This window comes from Magallana gigas, chromosome 4, assembly GCF_963853765.1.
Source record: "Magallana gigas chromosome 4, xbMagGiga1.1, whole genome shotgun sequence".
In the NCBI taxonomy this organism is placed as follows: Eukaryota; Metazoa; Mollusca; class Bivalvia; order Ostreida; family Ostreidae; genus Magallana; species Magallana gigas.
In genome coordinates this window covers 42237849-42260723 of record NC_088856.1, presented here as the reverse complement: position 1 = coordinate 42260723, position 22875 = coordinate 42237849, and the positions used below count along the sequence as shown (strand labels likewise).

Genomic DNA, 22875 nt, shown 5'->3' with positions numbered 1-22875 from the left:
AAGATCGACTGTAATTCTGTTAATATATTGATCGGGATCGACATTCAATTTAAACCAGTCTTGACCGAATCCATCGACACTTGTACAGGGAAGTCAGACGAAAATATAAACAGTACACTACTATCGCAAAGAAGTTTTGTTTCAAAACACAGGTATCTATAGCTGTTTGATTTTGAAATTATGTAGAATTAATTATTAGGGATAATCTCTTTAAGGCTTTTACCTATCGTGGATATGAATGAATTACGGACCATACGGTGTAGATGTTTATGTAAACAAAATCGCACTCGGTGACTTGCGTAACGTAAGAATTTTCTCAAATTTTCTGTAGATTTCTGAAAGAAAAAATCTTAACACCTCTTTATATTAAAAAAAAATTGTGAACGTGACAAGTATTCACAATAACAATGTATTTATGGTTATGGTTATTAATTTTAATGGGCCATTTTCATAATGAAAGGGCCATCTATTTATTCATTGGGGCCATTTTGTAAAATTGAAATTATCAAGGACCAACCTAGAGCAAAACAACTTTTATAAAATTTATTAATAAAAACTTAACCAACTGGTTAAATTTCATTTATTTGATGTGTTTATACATTTCACTGATGCAATTCTTGTTATGGTGTTTGCTTAATGATAAATAAAATCAGTCTCTGTACTTCTGTGTTTTTTGGAGGTATTAGTCAAACCCTTTGACCCAATTATTACCGTTATGTAGAGAATCTTTCAAACGTTGAAGATAACTGTAGGGAACGGTTTTTCTTATTATTTAAACATTAATTTTGCGAGTTATTAAATAATTACAAGTTACAACTAATTGTAGTATCGACACTTAAATAAATAAACATCGGTTGTAATTTTCAATGCAGTGTGGTTGCATCATCCGTATTTATAACCCCTACAGTAACGATAAGCATGGTAAGACAGTTGTGAGTTTTAATAATCACAACAGGGATTAATTGAGGCTGTGAAAACGTCTTTTCAATTAGATAATCATTATTTTACTGCATTTGGGGTTAGTTTACATAATTGAGAACTCAGAATACTGGGCGACTTCAACTCCTCTTTTGGAGGAAATTCTGGAATAATCTACCACGCATAAAAGAGTGGAAACGTTTTTATTGGTTGTTTATTTCTGTTTTACCAAACACGACCAATGAAATTTGATGTTTTAAAACAAATGTATTAAAAGACGATTAGCTAAGTCGTACAGAGTAAATTTCCAGCGGACATCGCTAAAACTTTTATAACCGATGAGAAATTTGAATGCGCACTTCGGCGCGTAGAGTAATTGATTTAATGCGCCATTTTTCTCTTAAATGTGACTATGGCGCGTGGCGCAGGTCCTTCCCAATCACTGTATGTAAGTCTTTGATTGTTGTGATTGTCACTGACGTTAAAAAAAGCAAGATTAGCTGATGATGTAACAGTATAATCAGTTTATCCCATAAGTAGTTGTGGACTGTTTATATTATAGTTGATGTATTTTGGATTTCATTGTTTTATAAGATGGTTGGTGGGAAATGCTCTAATTTATCTAAATACCTTCATGCTTAATATATTAAATATTTTACAGGGTACTAATACATGTACCATTTATAATAGCGAGCGCAGCTCGCCGGCGCGCAGCGCCAGCTAGCGAAGCGAGCTCTAAGAACCAGTGTGCGCGGGAAAAAGAACGAGCTAAACATACAGTTCATCAAACAAAATTTTTTGTCTACGTCCCATAATGCTCTCTAATGTTTACACCCGTGGTGCTATGCCAAAAATGGCCGACTTTTAACTCGTAATTTACGGTGACTTAAAGTTTGAAGACACGTTTTGAGTACCGCATATGCTTTGGCGAGACTCAAAAAATTTGTTACATGCTTCCATACCTTCGTATTGAGTCGAGAAACATAAAGACGAACAAAGTCATGGATGACGTCACAGTGCACTCGCGCTATATTTCCCGCGAAAAATTTAGAGGTGGATCAAACATCTGTAATGAGTGTACTGGCTATTTCAGTATAGTCTGCGATACCTGCCTCATTGACATATGATTTGTTTTTAATCTTTTTTTGATATAGAGATTTTATATATATATAAACTAGCAAGGGCCATACTATACTGTCATGTCGATCCATTTTTAAAGTAATTGTGCATGCACGTACCGTGCAGTAGGCAGGTAAGTATATGAGTAGGGAGGAAATAAACAATAGGACATTTTGAACTAAATAAAAAGGAATAAAATGAAAAAATAAACAGGTAAAAAAATTATGTAGATATTGCATATAGTCATACCATTAAATAAAAGTGGGAAATTACACACCTACAAACAGGTACCGGGCTCGCTCGCTCGCTCTCTCTCTCTCTCTCTCTCTCTCTCTCTCTCTCTCTCTGGGTAGGGGGTTGCGCTGTATATATCATAATCATTAAAATTAGTACATTTGGCATACTTATTGTAGAGCAATACTCTCTCAAAAATTCTTTGAAGTTCGTTGATACCTAAATAAAACTATAAGTTGACAATGATGCAAGGTACAGTATGTGTAATTCTTGCTGCGCTCGCCAGAACGGTAGCACCGTAAAACATATTATAAATTGCTGTTATACATGTACATGCATTATTGCATCCTATTTGTCATGCAAGATTTATAAGAAAAAAGACATTTAAAACAATTTTGTAACCTATCAATGTACTGTATATAATTTAGGTCTTTAATTCAGAAGTATTTCGAAACATTCACCACTGCATGTTTCTATATTATGTAAACATCCTAGTTTTTCAACCTGAGTTTTACACAGGTGATTTGAATTACAAAATACTTTAATGTATAGCAAGATAACCAAACAAATGGATCAACAAGAAGTTGTATAGGGAATGTTTTGTGTTGATAACTGATATTTTGAAGGTAATACATTGATAAATATTGCTTCATCTCAATCATCGGTACCATTTTTTTTTGCAAAGCTTCCACTGAAAATTCAGTTTTACGAAAACTCATCTGATTAGCAGTTTACATTAATGTAATGCAAGATTTAGAAGAAAAAAGACATTTAAAAAATTTTTGTAACCTATCAATGTACTGTATTAAATTGAGGTCTTTAATTCAGAAGTATTTCGAAACATTCACCACTGCATGTTTCTATATTATGTAAACATTCTAGTTTTTCAACCTGAGTTTTACACAGGTGAATTGAATTACAAAATACTTTAATGTATAGCAAGATAACCAAACAAATGGATCAACAAGAAGTTGTATAGGAAATTTTTGTGTTGATAACTAATATTTTGAAGGTAATACATTGATAAATATTGCTTCATCTCAATCATCTGTACCATTATCTTTTGCAAAGCTTCCACTGAAAATTCAGTTTTAGGAAAACTCATCTGATTAGCTGAGTTTACATTTAAAAATCATGCTACTTCTAAGATGAAATACATTAGCCATTATATATATGGCAAAACAATGGCCGTCATTATTTAATATTTAAAATAACCAGCATTCAGTATTGTTGATGCAACTTCTTGTTAAGTCAGTATAAAAGATCCCAGCTGAATCGCTGTCATTATTACATGTACTTCCTGTTTTGTATACTGTTCACGTTGAATCATATTCCTCTGACATCATCGTAGATGTTGTTTATCTTTGCTTGCATGAGTGAAACTTGAAATTTATAAATTGCGCAATTTCAGTTCAACATTTTTTCTTATTCAATGTCATGGAAACTGGCTGTTCATCAGTGCATGTTTAAATTTTTTTTTACATCATTTTAAAAACCACTGAAGCAGATTCACAGAGGTTTACTTCATGGTATTGGATACTAGATAAATGTTGAACCCCTAGCTTCTGAAATCCGGGAACTTCATATTATAACGCATCAAGTTATTTCTGATCAGTGTATTCTGATTAATGTCAAATCTGATACAGATGTATAGAACAATGCAACCCCTTCAGAAATCTTAGCAGAATACATGGTATATAGGCATTTTGTTCTGAATTTGAAGTCACAAAAACATTGAGGCAGCATGATTGGATTGGTAAATAGGTTTAACCTTAAAAAGTTTACACTCGCTTGAAAATAAAATTGTACATAACTTCTTGCATTTCTCATGAGAAACATGAATTCTTGAAAAACGTTGATTTAGAAATAGAATTACTTCAAAAATCCACTTTAAGCCCATATTGGTATGTTGTAATACTAATTGACTGAAATTCAAATGCAAAAGACTCACTTGCATACAGTTTGAACCCACTGGACCTGAGAGAGAAATCACTTAAGATTTTTTTTTTTGATTCCTTTGTCTGGAGAACAGCAGTTTTTGTGAAATTACATAAAGATGTGAAAATCTGTGTCTTCCAAATAGAATGTTGAATCTGTGGAGTTTCCAATATTTCTCGAGACATGCCATGAGCTAAGTAATTTATGCTAATTAAGAAGAATATAGAGAAATTTCAAATTTCAGCTTCCAGAAAGTCTGCTTTAAGTTCATAAATTACGCATTGTTTTCACATGCAGTGTATATTAATATTGGTATAACAGGATCTCCAGTCAAGTATCTTATTGTCTCTAAATTTATACTAATCAGATCATGCAGGGAAACTGCCTATATAGCTAAAAGGCCCAGTAAACTCTGACTCAGGTTTGATAATCTTGCATCAGGCTGCATGCTAGCTTGCACAATCAATTTTCTAAAACTTATGCTCTTACTTTTCAATTCATGTAGGAATACTTTGTAGAGGAGAGTTCCACATGGCATAATTAAAATGTCTCATATGTGTGTAATATTACATTGTGTTTAACTACATGTAAATCATAGGTGTTGTTTTATTCGTAGTATATGATACAATGTTTGAATTTCTTATGGATTTGTATAGTCTATATTAACATTAATAAATTCTAGCATGATGTCTGAATCAATAAGTAATGACAAATTGGAATAATTAATCTGCAATATGCATAGCAGCTTTGACTTAGCTGCAGTGCATAATGCATTTAATATTTTCTACAATTTTTATTAAATACTGGTATACATAAGTTTGGTCTGGAAGCTGTCAAGAAATTAAAATCTTTGATATTCAAAAAAACCTCTTTAAACATGATGACCAGTACTTAAAGGTAACTGAATTGTGAAAGTTCAAGGTCGTTGATTAAGTTCAAGGTCACATTGATCATACTCTGTGAATACAGTTGTTTTTTTTAATTTATTGATTGGAAACTTTCAGTGTAGCCACATAGATTTTCCTTCAATCTTACACACAATTGAATTTATTGGAAACTTAATCAAAGTTAGCAATGTCTATAAGTGCCCCATCCTCAATGTTACGTGTTAAAAAAACGATAATGTTTCATGTTTTTGAAAAAGTCCACATTCTTCTGATGCACATGCAATCTAAGTCAAGCTACAAGGCTCGGAATTTGATTGATTCAAGTTGATAAGTCAGTGTTGTTGTATTTTTTGGCCTGATTCGGGGCCAAAATTTCATATTTTCCCAATTTCAAGATTTTTTGGATGAGTCTGCCCCCCCTTTCAAAAACGATGGTAGGTGCCTGCCTGCCCTCAAGAAACAAGTATTAAAATCCTTTTAGCAACATTGACTGTAATTCTGTTAATTCAATATTGACAGAAAATTCCCAATTGTATTTTAAAAAAACCCACTTTGCACGAGTTGTCAAAATTTTTAAGAAAGACTGAATAGAATTGTAAATAATTTGAAAAACTCTAGAAAAGAAGCATTGTCATTTGTGCTTTAATTAGTATTTGAATAAATGGTAGAAATCATCAAATTTCATCATAACAAATAGAAACCATTTTCCCAATTTTCCAGTTTTGTTGCTATTTTTCCTAACTGAAAGGGCCCAGGCAGCCCCCAGTCCCAAATTTGTGAAAAAAACCCACACTTTGTGCCTTATGGATATATATAACAATAGGGGTTGTCTCTAAAAATTGAAGTAATCAAGAAATAAACAAGTTGAAAGGAATCAGGGGGTCTAGCTTATACCTAGATTGTGTTTGAAATGCAATAGCAGTCCGGTATAAAGTAAGGCATTATATAGGAAGGGAATCCCCCCCCCCCCCCCATGTCATAGAGACAACCCTGAGCCATGCAATGAATATCACTGCATATTATGTGGATGAAAATGTAGTGGATAGATTTCACTAAAGGAAAAGCTTAGAGTTCCTGCAATATAAGCTTCTTTAGAAATAAGTATATACATACAAGTATCAGTATATATTTTTCTACTGGTACTCAATATCTTATTATCATTATAATGTTATATATGCAAGATTTTATTCCTAAAATTAATAAAAGACATATGAATTAAAGTGGTCGGCATTTTTATAGCCAGATCTAGAAAAAAGAATGTTTACTACCTCTTTTAATAATTCAGGCAAGTAGAGAGTAAAATCAGATTATGACATTTTATTGGAGTGTTTTGACATGATCAGTTATTTACGATAAAGGGAAGATGTGACAAGATGACATTATGAATGAAAAGATAAAATAAATCTTGTGCGATGATGCAAAAATCCTCATTATTCACATTTAATCGTGTCGTGGAAAAAGGACGCCTGATACTCAAAGGTGGTATTTCCGTGTATTTTTGTTTCGTTTCTCCTTTTTTTACCTGTAGAATATTGACGTGTACAAATCATTATTTTGGTGCCCAAAGGCAAAATTGCAACAAACTGCGTTCGTCATAACTGGATTTTTCCAGATTTGTTTTTTTTTTACAAGGAAAATTAGCTCTAAATGGTTGAGAGCTGTTTGTTCCATATGGTAAACTTTCTTATTTACGATTTAAAATCTTTTCAGTAGAAGTTGGGGGGGGGGGTGGGCATTATTTGCCTAGTGTTAGAAACTAGCTGTTTACAACATTGATATTTAATTAACAAATTATCTTCTGTGTACAAAAAAAGAAGATACTTGCTTCTTGTATTAGTGTCTGCAGTGGAAACTTGTTTGTTGAATTAAACTTCATTAGAAAAAGTTGGGAAATCAGGAATTTTTAATGTATTTTTAGATTCTTCAAAAAATTAACTCAAGAGTTATTTTTAGAGCTGATTTGTGTAAAGAAGTGGGAAAATTGTATGGTATTTAGCGATGGAAATAATATTACTAAATATTATCTATATCGTCATAATTATATACTTGACGTGTACATGCAATAATGAATATTGTGTTAAACTTTATTTTTAGTTCCTGTTTAACTTTTATTTTCCTGTACTTTCAGGTATCACTTAATGAATAAACATATTATACTAAGATTAATTTTTAGTTACTGACTAATTTTTTTTCATTTGCTTTCAGATATCATCCCTATTTTTGTGAGTCGCCCTCAGTGAAGAGCACACAAAATTTATTTACAAGTCAGCATCGTTCAAATTGATCGAGATTCGAGATCCGTATCAACAAGTGAGTAATTAACGAACCTAAGTACTTAGGTTCACCATTTTAGAGGATATCACCTGATGCACGAAGGAAGATCAAAATTGATTGCTGAAAAGAAAACTATTTATTAGTTCATAGATCAGTATTTGCAGCTTTCTCATTTAGGAAGGAAAACTTGTTTGTTATATGAGAGATTTCAGAGGAGAGTTTGTTTTTGTTCAAACCTTCAGATCATTTTGTGTTTTTTTGTTTTATTTTTTTTTTGCTTGAATTGGCATAATGCTTCTCTGGCAAAGGAATATATTCAGGTAAATTTTTCCTTTTATTTGAGTGGGTCATTGATTGAAATCAAATTGTCAAACACCAGTATTTAGAGGGGAAAATTAGGAAAAAGGTATTACATTTACATAATGTGTATTTAATATGAATGAGAAAAAATATTTCGTGATAATTATCAGCTCTCGATCACCATTTTGAAAAAAAAAATGTTGTTCTAGAAAAATGATTGAAGCCTTTTAACAAAAGTCAGGATGTGAAATAAAGATGCAAGTTTCATTACAGATTTTCTTGTACAAACTTGTAATAGGATTTTCAAACTCTCTGCACCTGCTCTCAAATAATCCTCACTTAATGCGCCAGGGTCTTCAGAAGTAGATACTAGAATCATTGTTTTTAGACTTTAACAAAAAATATGCTATAAAAGAAAACAAAACTTCGAGCAACTCTGACTTATCATCATTTAATAAAAATATTTTTGGTCTATATGAAGCTCAGCCGCCCCATGCAAATTCAACTGTGGATATATGTGACCTCGTGTGATGCTGCTAAAAATGCCAATTTTTAATCAATCATTAAATTGTCACTTTCGCAAAAAATATGAAAATTAGAAAAATTACTAGTATTGATATGAATGGATTAAAAAGAATTTTACCTACCGTACATCTACCTCTTTACAAAGATACAGGAAAAAAATCTAAATATTTAAATATTAAATCAAACATATTGGAAAGAACTATATATGATATTACTAGTCAAATTTTGCCCCCATAATTTGCTATTTTTAAAATGATTCAGGTACATTAATTTGTTGTGTTATTTTATTAATGAGTTGACATAAAATGTTTTTTCCACCTATTTATTTGATTTATATGCCCTCACTGTGAGTATATGACATCACGAGTGACACTATTTTTATAATTCAATCAAATCAGTCAAAAATTAACATTTTTCTTATCTTTTTTCGAATGGGAAATATAGAGCAACTCTTTGAACAAGAACGAACTTTTTGTCACTTATAAGTACCAGTATTGGAGAGATACATCTTTGGTAAAAATATTTTGTTTGTTCAAGCAGTCGCTCAATGTTTCCTTAAAGAAAAACTGCTTCAAAACAAGCCGTTTTATGCTAAAAATGAGAAAATTGCGGGAAAAGGTAAACTTTATGATGTCATAGTTTTAAATTGTGGGCACTATAATCAAAATGAAAATTATGAAAAAACTTAAATGTATATTTGTACAAATAAAACAAAGAATTACAGTAAAAGGACAATGTACATTTAAGGGGGCCATTTTAGGCTCAAACGATATATAGTCCTTTCTTGATCTTTACCATCTACAAGCTTCCTTAGATTATTTACCTGTGCATGATCATAGATGAAATTAATGCAGTTGAAATGCTGTCTGAAAAGAAGATGGGGCATAGATAGGCCTTAGAAACTTTGTTTACAATATTGTAAATTGACATAAGGCCTAAAAAGGAGACAAGGGCTGTGTCCTTACAAAATATGTACACATACATCAAGGTACATTGTTGTAATTACAAACATTGCCTAAATAGGAGACATATAGGGCACTTGTCCTTATTGTAAACATTGTGATCTCATATGGTCATTTATAAGACATGCTCTATTTAACAGACGGGGGTCAGACGTCCTTTTAACGTTTATACCCTACAGATGGAACATTTTGACTCAAAACAGTAATAAAGAAGTCACAAGATCGGTTGAGCAGCCTTGAGATACACAGTGGAGATTACTGATATTGTAACCTTGACTCTATAAAGAATCCAGGGTGTCACAAGATTTTTTTGCTCAAGATCTCCTATTTTTTTTTCTATGATTAGAATATGATTTGTTAAATGACATGTTAATTCTAAAAATTAACCTTTTGATTTTCGTTAAATTTCTCCCTAAGATAGTTCAGTTATCAGGCACATGACCTTGAATACATCTCCATAGAATGCAAATTAGATAATAAAGTTTATTGAAATACCCTTTTATGCAAAAGGGGGGCGGGAGAAAAACCAGTTCCTGTTGATTGTATAAGTCTATTGAATCTGAATTGGTTGATTTCATCTCCTATATGACACATGTGCCCAAACGTGCAAGATGTTTGGTTATTCTGAGGATGGAGTCACAAGACAAGCTGTGAATCGGGGTCATGACTTAATTAAATCCAGGGGAGGGGGTTTTAAGATTGCTGTTTGTCACAAGAACCTCATGAAATTCTGCTTGCTTATATAGTAATACCGGTAATTGTCCCACTTAATGATAATAAAAACTATTTTCATTGTATTCTTAATTGGATGATGGAAAAGTACTGAGATTTTCAAATGGGAAGCATATTTGTATAAGTATAAGAGCATATTTAATTTAATAAATAGAAGCAAAGCAAAATTTGATTGCTATGCTGAGAAAATAATGTCAGTGAATGAAAAAAGCACACACCCTTGATTTTATATGAACTTCTATCAGTTTTCCCTCTTTCTTTCTCTTTCAATAAGCTCGAGATCATGTTGTTGGTTAAGAGTCCCGGTTTAACTAAGTGCAAACTGAAATTCTGCAGGAAGTGAGTCTTCTTCTATTGTATGAAAACTCCTTTTACACAAGGCAAGATGTTGATTGAATCATGATATCCCATTACTTCTTGTAATTAAGTTGAACAGTCTCTCTCTCTAACTCTCTCTCTCTCTCTCTCTCTCTCTCTCTCTCATTATTTACAAACATTAGATTTGAAAGAAAATTTCATTTTTTCCAGCATATCATCTCTTGGATTTTACATATATTGATAATGTAATGCAAAAAACAGTTGCTGTAGTAAGTGTTTTTGATTTGATATTTATTACTGTAAACAACTTTCATTCACGTTCGAGATAGTTTCAGGAGAGGCTCATCATTTGCGAATATTTCTCGTCCAGAACATAAACAAAATGAGTATAGATATGGCTTGATGGCGAAAATTGGTTTTCACAAATCAGATTATCTCCTGTAAATTGTGGAGTAAAGTAGTTTGTTTATGGTACATTTTGTACAGATAAAGCCTCTACGGGTACCAAATAAGGAATTTTTCTTTTAAATTTAACTGGTCGCAGGAGATTTATTTTTTCCTAGTCGACATCTCTGTGTTTTGACTGCCCCAAAGGGGAGTTGCTTGGTCATCGACCTTTTAATTCGTAATTTATTTACACATTAATTCGGAGGGAAAAACATTAAAAATATCAAACTGCTTCTGAATAGTGACAGTTTCTTTCATTTTATTAGGATCACTTACCAGTCATTCTTTCTCTGTATCTCCCTTTTTTTTCTAGTATGCCTCTGGACTTGGAAGTACAAATGCAATCAAATGTCTGTGGTGTTTTTCGTGTCTCTTTTTTTTTTAACCATAAACATTTTGATGAAAAATAATCTACGCTTAGTTTGCCACAGCGGTTATCTCTTTTAGGGAAAGTTTAAACAAATATGATCTATTTGATTTTGAAATTGAAGGCATTAGCCTGCAGCCGAGAAAGACTGAGAGTCTTATGACTCGGGCGGGACAGTTCTATTCAAGGGAAACAACTCCTCCTGGTTTGTTTTTTTCAGAATTTTGCTCTACAAATAGTGACCTTGCAGATGCCTTTTTATATCGTATAACATGACTATAAAAGTGTAGGAACAAGCTTTTTCCTGGTAGATAGACCTAGTCATTACCAGAGGGGCATGTTTTCATTCTAGGTTCTCCAGGGATAGCTATATTTTAGGTGACAACGTTCTGTTTTTTTAAAGCGCCATGCTGACGTTGAGGTACAGTAACTCCCGTACTCAGAATTATTTCCCCATTTTTTTTTTCAGCATAATTTTTTTTCTCGAAGATTTCAAACAGATATTTTTGGTGAAATTTTTAATATTTACATTTTCCAGTGTTTTGCTTGTGATAACACTACTTATCGATTTTGTACTATATTACCCATAATACAAATGACGCCAAATTTAGGCGCCAGCGGGGTTTGCTTATTTATATTTAAATATTTAATTGTACGATGGCTTAAAATTATATAAATATAAGTGATAAGGAATCATTCTTTTGAATATTATGAGGTGATAATTTCGGTCAGGGCATGATCAAATCTATCATAAAGCCTTTTAGGCTTTATTGGATTTGATCACGCCCCGACCAAAATTAACACCTCATAATACTAAAAAAATGATTCCTTATTCCTTATTTTAAGTAAACAAAATAAGGTTTATTCATTTATTTAGGTGTCTGCAGTGTTTATTAAATGAATGATTTCATCCCCATTTTACATCTTTAATGAAAGCTTGATATATTTTTACTTTTTTTTGGGGGGGGGGGGGGGGGGTATTTTTTTAAAATCAAGGTTTCGAGACATAATAAATACTCAGATTTATATTTTAGAAAATTCACTGTACAAATAAATAATTTTTAAGATGTATTCTTATATGATTAAGAAACTTAAAAAAGTTTGATACAAATACTAACAATAAAAATGATGGAAATACCAGAAAAGTAAGCATGTTCAATTATAAACATCAGTTGACATGTGTTTGAGACTGCAAAGTGTATGATGTTTCAATTAATTGATGATATATATTAACCTCAATACATGTATTGGTAACTTGTGACGTATGCCCAAGTCAAGTAGCATGAAGGCAAACGGCCTTGATTGAAAATCATAAGACACTCATATACGCTACCTGAAGTTTGTCATGTGAAACCTGGATATTTCTGGCCATAAGTTAACAACTATCTCGCACAGTTCCTGTCTCTGCTCTTCTTGGAAAGGGCTCAGTCAAATCAATTGACAGTTTCCTTCATTCACTTGTGATAATAAGCAGGCAAGAAAAGTTGAAAGGTATATAACTTTTATTACCTGAATTTTGCTGGCCAGGACATTTTTCTGTGAATTAAGGTAGACTGTGTGTCGTTAATTACATGAAGTGAACTTCATATTGGGAGTAATGAGTGCATCCTATTAGTTTGGTGTATGTATTAGTTTTTCTGGATTTTTAAATTGCTGCCCTCAGGTTTTACAGTTATAACTCATTGATCTTACTTGGTACATGTACAGGGACATTTCATATAGTCGGTTTTTACTTTAAATATGTGAAAGAGAGTAAAAAATGAATAACATGTTCAATGATTTGGTGAACCTTATAATTTTCATGATGAAGAACATTGTCTTTAATCTTTGAAGTTTAACATTTAGTGCATTATTGATAATACTAAAGTTTCATGAACGTTTTACTACCAACAATAACATTTTTGATGTGTGAAGGAGTTTGTCAATGAGTAAAAAGTAACCCCAAACATCAATATTTTGGTGAATTTGTAATTTTCACGATTTATAAATGCTTAACGTTATTACAGGAGAACAATGTCTACTGCCTTGCGATGCCCGTTTCTGTCGCGGATCCCCGTCAACCAAGTGAAGAAGACGGCAAGTCAGCTGATGTCGTACGCGGAGAGGTGCCCAGTCATGGTGCACGCGATGAGTTACATGAACGGCCCAGACATGATGACCGTCACAGGTAATCTAAAACTAGGTCATCTACACGGAACTTATAATTGCATACCTGTTCATGGTTTGGAATGGGAGGTGGAGTGAGGGGTGGGGGTCATATTTAAATTAAACATTCTTTTCTCCTTAAGATTGACCTGAGACCAAAATGAAATTAATGTATGTTTGGAATTGCCTTCCATTTCATTACGCCTTGCTGATAAAATTTTTATTAGCAAAAAATAATGAACTTTCACCTGGGTCTAGTTCAAGTGTTATATAGTATTTTTGACATAAAAGATTTTTTTCAGTAATGATTTAGATTTCATGATGTTTAAGAATTAGAGAATTATCAGTGGCCCCCAAAAAAACTTTGAATAAAAATTCAATTGAGTTTTAAGCAAAAAATATTGTTTAGCCATTGAATCAGAAAAATATTTTTAAAAAATTTCAAGACTAGATGAAAAGGAAAAGAAGTGGTAAACAACCTATTCTATGTAGTGAAAAGTTATGCAATATTATATATATAATGCTTACAAGGACACACCTGTGTGCAGTCACATGATAAGCATGATGTATACTTATAGAAATACAACTTTTTAAAAAAATGAAAATTCCGTAAATTTTCTTTGAAAAATTTATTTCAAAGAAAATTAAAATTTTCAATTTTCAGCTTCTCACCCCTTACCCACAAACACAAATAAAATCATTTTGAAAAAAAATGAATAAGAAACCCTTAAAAAAACATTACATTTACCTACTTTTTAATTTCCAAGTAATACAAGACATTTCCCAATATCCTTACCCTGTCTTAATTTCTAATTTGATATTTCTTTCACAATAACTTGGAAGTTACTAAAACTTACATTGCATTTATTATTTAGGCATGCATAAAATCTATCATACCGATACATGTATAAACTTTATTTGAGCATATTCAAAGAAATATCTGTATAGGTGATGCAATTACTTCTGTATTGTTTTGTTCAGATGAGCCCCTGGAGAAGCAGTGTCCTTTCTTTGCCAAGGAAGGCCTGACTGTCAGCGATGTGAAGAGTCACATCTCCTCGTTGAAAGATGTTGCTCCTAAGACAGGTACTCCATGGTGCTATAGATTGTGGTCAGGTTTAATTTAATACTGCTGTGTCATTATGTGGGGAAAGTTTCCTTATTTATACATGTATCATGGAAATTCCTCTGATTAATTGTTCATGCATGCATCTTATAGGAACTAAACATATGGCATATTGGATGCTGTACCCTTCCCCCAGGAATAGAGATCGGGGGAGGGAGAGATGTCATTATATAAATTTCACATAATGGATGGAATAATAATTATGGTAATTTAAAGTTTTGAGATGCAGACTGTTGTTTAAAATGTTTCTTCAACTTTTACAATACATTGCAGAAAAAACTGCCCCTACTGCTGATATGCCTGTTGCCAAGGCGACGGCTGCGGAGGCCACTGTCACTGCCCCGAAATACCCCTCAGGGATCAGCGTGGAGAAAACTCTGGAGAAAATCAAGCTGTGGGGCAAAGGTGCAGAGGAAGGTGGGTGCAGGGACCTGATACGATATTTAGGGATGGCGATTGTACAGTTATGTACATGTACATTTTGTGTACTGCAGGTTCATGCTGTGTAAAATTATTGGGGCTCAGATTTGAAATTCATGGGGTTTCCTCACCAACGAATTGATATAACCCAATGAACTATGAAACATTTAGTCTTTACTTTGAATGATTAAGTACAAGCTAATCCATGAAATTACATCGCAATGAACAATTTAAGAATTGACATTCCACGAAATTGGCCCCTATGAATATATTAAATGATTTCACATGGTAAAGGATTGGGGTTGGAGAGATTAGGTAATATAGAGTAAAGATCGGGATATATTATAATAAAGTAATAGTTGATGTCTCACAGAAATGTTAACATATCTTAAATTTAATACTAGAAAGTTTTCTTTCCAATTTATTATACAATCATAATGGTCATTGTTCAGAAAGTTGTCTAGGTGCTTTAAATACAACTTCATAATTGATGCTATTATAATTTGTAACTTGTCAAGAAATGAAAGTGAAAGTAGAAGAGGAAGTACAGGAAAAAGAGGCCACAGAGGGTATCGAACCTTCTCTTTTGTGTGTTTCTCCTATCCGCATGCTTCTGTTTTATGTTTTGCATTAGATATTTAATCAGTTGATTTTTGCTGCAAGCTTGTTTTGCTGTTCATTCAGTTTCATTTGATTAATTGCTTTAAATTTTGTTGCAAGTGCAAGATTTACTGTTAATGCAATTTTATGTTTGCATTAATATCCAGTTTTCAGTAGATTACATATAAATGCGTTGGAAAGGTGACCAGTGCATACTGATTTTACAGTGTACTTTTGTGTACATGTTGTAAATATCAAGTAAATGGAAGTACCATATTTGTAGCATGCAGTGCTAATTAATTTAATGTTTCCAGTGACAAGATTTTGAATTTATATTAAAATGGTTGATTTTAATCTTAAAAAGATAAAAAAAAAACCCCAAAGCATGAATTAGATTTTAATATGCATATGAAACCTAATCAAACCCAGCTACCTTATTTATTTTTAAAAGAAATACATCTAACTGCTATTCAGTGTAAACTTAGTTTCATCTATTATAATGAATTGTGTGATAATAATATTCAATCATTTTAGCCCGGCCTCTTTCTTAAATGCAGAGAGAATTCTAGAGTACAATTTTTAAAGAAAATACATCTATTAACTTATCCATAATGGCTACTATTTAAAAAAAATATTTTCAATCATTTGGCCCTATTTCTTTAATAATTATTTGTCCTGTTAATATAATCCATTGTTTCACCCTGATTCTTCAATCACAGCCCAGCAACCCAAGCTGTTTGACTATGAGGATTTCTTCGGGGCCCAGATCGACAGGAAAAAGAGCGACCATACCTACCGCGTGTTTAAGAAGGTGATGCGCCGTGGGAGGGAATTCCCCTACGCTGAGGACCACTCGACTGGCAAAAAGCGGGACATTACTGTGTGGTGCAGCAACGACTACCTGGGCATGAGCTGGCACCCGAAAGTCATGAATGCTGTCAGGTGGGGATTTACTCTGAAATTCATGAACAGTAAAACAAGGTTATAAAGAACACGCTTATAATGAATTGACACTCATAGCAATATGATTTTCATTCCCTGAAACTTTATTACCTGTTGTAAACTTGACGGATATAACGAATTACTTTTGTAACGAAGTAAAATCGCCGTCCCTGGCACTCCATTTTTTTTTACTATACTAATTAAAAGAGGAGGCATATTGTCAGGTGGGGCTTAATTTGTGAAATTCTTTTAGATAAAAGAGCAGGCATTATAATGTCGATGGTACTGTGCTTAATTGTGGAATTCTTTTAAATGATAAAGCAGACTTATGATTTGAATTGCACGTCAAGAACATATTTTACAAGAGTTTCACATGTAAAAATTAAAATATATGACCGACTAAACTGTAAAATGAGATCATCGGAAAGAATGCACCAATAAAATAGATCCACAGTAATTTTGTTTAGTAAATTTATAAGGAAAATATCATTTGGAAAAAGAAAATCAAAGTTGATTTCCTTTGTCATTATGCATAAAGGAAATCCATTTCAATTTTGTAAATTTTCACAGAACCTAAACTTGATTGTGAATAGGATAAAAAAATTGCAAATGCATTTTTTTAGTTTGAATTTTCAAGTGAATTTCATCTGTCCTTTTCATATAAAAGTTTTTGGTGTCATGATTTGGAGATCGATATATGATTGACCTTCTTTTCATACTGTTTTAGTGAAGCTCTGAAGAATCACGGGGCGGGGGCAGGCGGGACGCGAAATATATCAGGGAATTCCCCTCTCCACGAGGGGCTAGAGGCTGAGATAGCATCACTGCACGAGAAAGAGGCTGCTCTAGTGTTCACTTCCTGTTACGTGGCCAACGACACGTCTTTGTGCACACTAGGACAAACTATACCAGGTACAAGAGAGAGAGAGAGAGAGAGAGAGAAAGAGAGAGAGAGAAAGAGAGAGAGAGATATCTGTATTTAACAGTTCTTTAATTATTTTTGGAGATAGACGGATATTATACCAAATTGTTTCTCCTTTTCATTTAGACTATTCAGATTCTAGGTTCAGAGTGTTTATATAGACTTTGTTGAAGTACATTTTAAGCAAAAGATTGTACAATATACTGGTAGTTCCATAAAATATAGAAAGTCAGATGACAAGATGAAAAAAAGATGTACATGCATGTTCAACTACCAGCATGAAAATTAGTTCTTTATAAGAGTATCTAAATTCCATCATGAAAGGAGATAAAATAAAATAGCAACAGAGTGATATGAATGAGATTCAATGATTACAAGAGAGACATGCAGTTTTTGAGTCATACATGTATGCATAAAAAGAATACATTTTTTACCCAGGTGTTCATATGTTCTCTGATGCTGGAAATCACGCCTCCCTGATCCAAGGAATAAGGAACAGCCGAGTCCCAAAACATATCTTCAGGCACAATGATCCACTCCATTTAGAGGAACTGCTCCGTAAAGTGGATAGCGGCACTCCCAAGATTGTGGTCTTTGAAACTGTACATTCCATGACTGGTAAATATTGTAGAATATGTAATACACATACATATACACAATCTGTATTTCTGCAATTGTGAAGTGAGGTGGTAAAGCAGATTTTTTTCGTCTTCAAAATTGTGACCTCTAGAACTGTACATTCCATGTCACTGGTAAATATCAAAGAATAATATTACTTAGTTTTTGAAGCATTAATTATTTCTCAATATCAGATGAATTAGATGTTAACCGTTTCTCTAATAATCATGCAGATTCAAAAATGGAGAAGGCCTTATAACTGGAATATGTCTGTTTCCTAATCCAAATATGTTTTGTTCATAATACAGTATACCTGTGTTCAAAATCAAATGTTTCAGTGACAAGCCAGAATGCAAAATCAACCGGTAGTCAGCAAATAAAATAAAATGATAATAAAGGACATTAGAATGATTAGATATTGATGCCTATAATGTATTTGTATTTGACTCTTATAGGTGACATATCCCCCCTGAGTGAGCTGTGTGACGTGGCCCACAAGTATGGTGCCCTGACCTTCGTGGACGAGGTTCACGCGGTCGGTCTGTATGGGGACCAGGGTGCAGGAGTAGGGCAGAGGGACGGCTGTATGGACAAGATTGACATCATCTCTGGAACTCTAGGTCAGTCATTTGTGTGATTTCCATGTTGAAAAAAATGGGGGGGGGGGTGTCCTTAGTCCTCTTTATCTCTGTAACTGTAGGTCAGTCATCAATGTGATTTCTATGTTAAAAAAGTTTTTGGGGGGATACCTTAATTCTCTTTATCTCTGGAACTCTTGGTCAGGCACCAAGTTACGATTTTTAGATCTGTTAATTCCTAATTAAACTTGAGAAATTAAAATTTGTGTAAAATCTTGAGAAGTATTGGGATTTTAAAAACTAGCTTTAATTTTTTGGACAGGTGTAATCTAAATGAAACTATGATAAAAAAGTTGGCGTTTGGGATTTTTTCTTCTGCCGATTTGATACAAAGTGGTTGAATCGTAGAATAAAGAACTCGCGTGAAATGAGGAATCTATAATGTTGAACAGAGAATGTTCTTTGATTTTCAAACAGACCTCATGAGTTGTTCAGATAGATAAAGGTGCCTTATGCAACTATTTAACTGAAAATGTAAAAACTTTTGAGATAAAGATAATATGTATGTCAATTAAATGCTACTTCTCAGAGTATTTTTAAATGTTGAAGATATTCAAATGAAAATATCAGACACCATGATGATTAAATTTGATTATATGATCAGCTACATGTAGCCTTTTTGCCAAACATTACAATTACACTGAAAATCAAAGTGATTTAATGTACCATCAAGTTTCTGAAATAAAATTAGATCACCTCCCAAAACTGTCCTCACATTCAAATTTGAATTGAATAAAAAGAACGTCTCACCATACTACAAGAACGAGATTAAGGTTGTAATAAAAGATGACTTTGTGTTTGTCCTACACAGGTAAAGCCTTTGGGAACGTTGGGGGTTACATCGCCAGTACCTCGAGGACAGTGGACATGATCAGGAGTTTCGGGTCGGGCTTCATCTTCACCACCAGTCTCCCTCCCACCACACTGGCGGGGGCCAGGGCGTCCATACAGGTGGGCTATTGACAGGCATTTTTAAGAGGGCTGGATAGTTGTTGCCATTTTTTTGGACCTTATTGATCTCCTTAAGATGAAGAGTTCTGCATATAGCTGATGGAAAATATGCAAATTTTTTAATTTTGTTAAAAATCAGCAGACTTTTGGATACTGTAGATTCCATATCTTAGATAAATAATTAATTCTGCCATTTTATATCAGTTTGCAAGAACATAAATTACCGAGTGCTGAACTTTTGTAATGATTCCATACAGCATACAATATCATGTACAAAATAACAGTGCACAAATTGTTCATGTGATGTTGGTTGAATTTTCAGGTTTTGCGCGGTGAAGAAGGCAAGCATCTGCGTGAAAAACATCAGAGCAATGTCCGTTACCTGCGACAGAACCTGATAGAGGCCGGTATACCTGCTATACACTCCCCGAGTCACATCATCCCCATTCATGTACGTATCACACATTTTCTTCTAACAGCAGTTCTTAAGAAATTGTGGAATATCAGCGTCACTTCTCATATGTAAAAAGACTTTCTAATTCATGAGATAATGATTTCAGCTGTCCTTTCTCAAAGGTTCATGCAGTTTTCATTAAATTTTTTTTTTTTATAAAAATCTAATGAAAGTTTTTTGTATTTTTAGTAACATCTATCTTGGTTAAGATAGTTATTATAATAGTAAACTACATTTTATTTGGGGCAATTTTACTTCAAAATTACCAGTAAAGTACTGGTTTGCAACATCTAATTAATGTTGAACAGGCCATGATGCTTTAAACTTTAGATAAACAAGAACCATTTAAGAACTTATTTGCTGCAAGAAATATTTATGCCCCAATCATCTATTAATATCTTACCTTTCAGGTTGGTGATGCCGCCTTATGCACTCATCTATCCGCGGAGCTCATGAACAAACACGACATCTACGTCCAGGCCATCAACTATCCGACCGTGGCTCGCGGTAGCGAGCGACTCCGCGTGGCTCCAACCCCTCACCACACCAAGGCCATGATGGACTACTTCGTGTCCTCAGTCGTCAGAGTCTGGAGTGACAATGGTCTGGAATTGAGCAGGGAGAGATCTGTCTGTCCGGATGAGTGTGAGGTCTGCAACAAGCCCCTGGGGATCCAGATACTCCAGGCGGAAGAGAAAGTCTGCGGCCGATCCAACTGTACCTACGCCTCGCTCCAGGACATCTTCTTTACTGATAACCGCCGTGCTGTGGCGATGGCTTGATCAGAAATAGAAAGGGAGGCAACCTACTTGATACTGGACATAAAAAATGTGGTCTTTGGAACACAATTTTTTAAAAAAATATTTATTTTTCTAATTACTATATACTTTAAAATTACTTATTTAATATTTAATGGTATAGTGTAATTATTATTACTCTTCACTTGATGAACATGTAATCTTATGTCTTTCTTTTTATGTTACAAACTGTCACAACAACACCCCCCCCCTTCCCCATGACAACACTGATATTTTTTCATGTTGCTAATAACAGGAATTATATTATTTTACAAATTCAGGGTCCTGTTAAACATCTCTAATTGTTTGCAAAGATTTTTTTAAACAACACATGACAATTTTTTTCAACATCAAAGACAGCTAGATCAAAGATGTTGGGCATTTTTGGATCATTTCTTTGAGTTCCTGCCCCATTAGTTGTAAACAGGCATTGTACACATAAATGTACTCTTACTCTGCTGTCCAATGGGAAATAAAGGCATTTATATTGTGTTTACATCTGTCATTTATCAGTCTGTGTAAAATATCTGTCACTGTAGACTCCTTATTTTAAACGAGTTCTTAATTCTGCGATTCTGCATGAAATTGTAAACATTTTAGATTCATATACCGTTTTAAAAATAAAAAAAGAGATTGTAAAATCTGCAAAGTTTGCTTCTTGTGAGTTAAACGGATATTGATTTCTCACGTTGAATAATAAATCTACAGTGGTATATATGTACCAGTACTCGATCGGCCATTACAGGCTTCATTTGTTATTAATTAAGACACTGTTATAATTAATGAAATATTTATTATTATTATTATTACAATGCTGTTTTTGTTTGTTATAGTTTTATCCCACGTTTGCCCAGTTATCAATTGTTAAAAAATGGATGATGGATGATATATCCTCGATCTCATAGGTGGATGATCAAGTGTATCAGTCGTGCTAGGGCTGGATGATCACTTGTGTTTAAGGTTTTTTAAAGATACACTTTGTATCGTACATGTTAAATGCTCTTTATGCAGCATAAATCATCCAGGTTGAATCCAGTGATAAAGGGAATCTCTCTTGTTTTCTGTGAGAAGGGCGTCTTGTACACTCATGTTTTTCTCCTCTCCTTGTTATATATCGTTGCGTGAAAAGATTTCTTAATACAAATCTTGGGAGATTCAGATTACGGTACTTTGTAGCATGAACTGTTGTTGATTGTTGATCAGTAATTTTTAATTTATCACTTAATTGAACCTAAGATATCAGATTTAAAAGAATGTATGACTTTGATACTTTATATCATATTTATTGTGACAGAATCCTTCAAATGCTTGATCTCTGCAGACTTTACAATGTATACTTGTGCCTCAGTGACAGTTTCTTGCGCTTCTCTCGAACGGGTGATGGTGTTTCTTTGTCGATGATGACCAATGATTATTTAAATATATAATTATGTACTTAAATGTTGTTTTATATGTATGAATTTCTTCAATAGATTTTTCATATGGATCTTGGCCTATCAAAATGCCACGATAAACCATGGAAGACTTGTGATAAAACTTATAATTTATATTTATTTTTTTGCGGCATTTGCAAAGTTTGTTTTTTCTGAAGTAAAGTTCAAGAAATTTGGCGACATTGTTTGAGTACACTATTTATGTATATTTAGTTTTTTAATAGATTTACATGTACTTATATTTGTTAATTTAGCTCAGACATCTTGTAAATCCACTGCCATCACTGACCAAATATGGGACTCTAGGGGAACAAAAGCAATAATGTGAAAAATATTTTCAAAGAAAAAACCTTCTGAAATAAATTTGGAATAAATCTTCAAGACTGTGTTTAATTATTTCTCTTATGAAATTTATCAGAATGAACAAACATGGAATCAATTTGCATTGTTATTGACAATTTAGAACAATATCGTCTGAAGATTTGGTTGTTTTAACCATGAAATAAGAGGCTGGTTTTTCAATGTCCTGTCTTTGGCGCCATTTTTTTCTAATTTTCGTTTACCCTAATTTATAGATTTACATGTATAACATTTAATTTTGATTGATTTGTCTTCTTATAGTTTCAAATTATCTAAAATGCATTAAAAAAAAAAATATCACATAGTGGATTCAGCATGTACATGAATATTCTTGATAAGATAAATTATTGATTATTTATATAAATGAAATACTTTAACTGAACAATTGTAAAACATATTTCTTTCAGTTTAAAAACAACACAAAACCAATAAAAAAATGTATTGCAAG

At 33.1% G+C, this 22875-nt stretch overlaps 1 protein-coding gene across 6 annotated transcripts; it reads left to right on the top strand.

Moving 5' to 3' along the window:
• On the top strand, positions 1–22448 carry LOC105330021 (5-aminolevulinate synthase). Of its 6 annotated transcripts, none has more exons than XM_034461961.2 (13): positions 1–152; positions 7302–7406; positions 13028–13188; positions 14148–14252; positions 14566–14709; positions 15231–15281; positions 16032–16254; positions 16982–17166; positions 17615–17794; positions 18250–18414; positions 19244–19383; positions 19706–19834; positions 20248–22448. In XM_034461961.2, the coding sequence occupies exons 3-13, from the start codon at positions 13035–13037 to the stop codon at positions 20617–20619; spliced, it is 1848 nt and encodes a 615-aa protein (XP_034317852.2). In that variant the 5' UTR covers positions 1–152; positions 7302–7406; positions 13028–13034; the 3' UTR covers positions 20620–22448. The 6 variants fall into 6 exon arrangements, with proteins under 6 accessions (XP_034317852.2, XP_034317853.2, XP_011429863.3 ...); XM_034461962.2 differs by lacking the exon at positions 1–152 and adding an exon at positions 6750–6770; XM_011431561.4 differs by lacking the exons at positions 1–152; positions 7302–7406 and adding an exon at positions 7530–7690.
• The last annotated feature ends 427 nt before the right edge of the window (positions 22449–22875 follow it).

Bases quoted from the DNA above. Each gene is read 5' to 3' on its own strand.
- LOC105330021 (XM_011431561.4), top strand. From the start codon at position 7,662: ATGCTTCTCTGGCAAAGGAATATATTCAG. The intron at 14,253-14,565 runs GTACTCCATGGT...AATACATTGCAG, and splicing joins AGATGTTGCTCCTAAGACAG to AAAAAACTGCCCCTACTGCT. The intron at 14,710-15,230 runs GTGGGTGCAGGG...TAACTTGTCAAG, and splicing joins GGGCAAAGGTGCAGAGGAAG to AAATGAAAGTGAAAGTAGAA.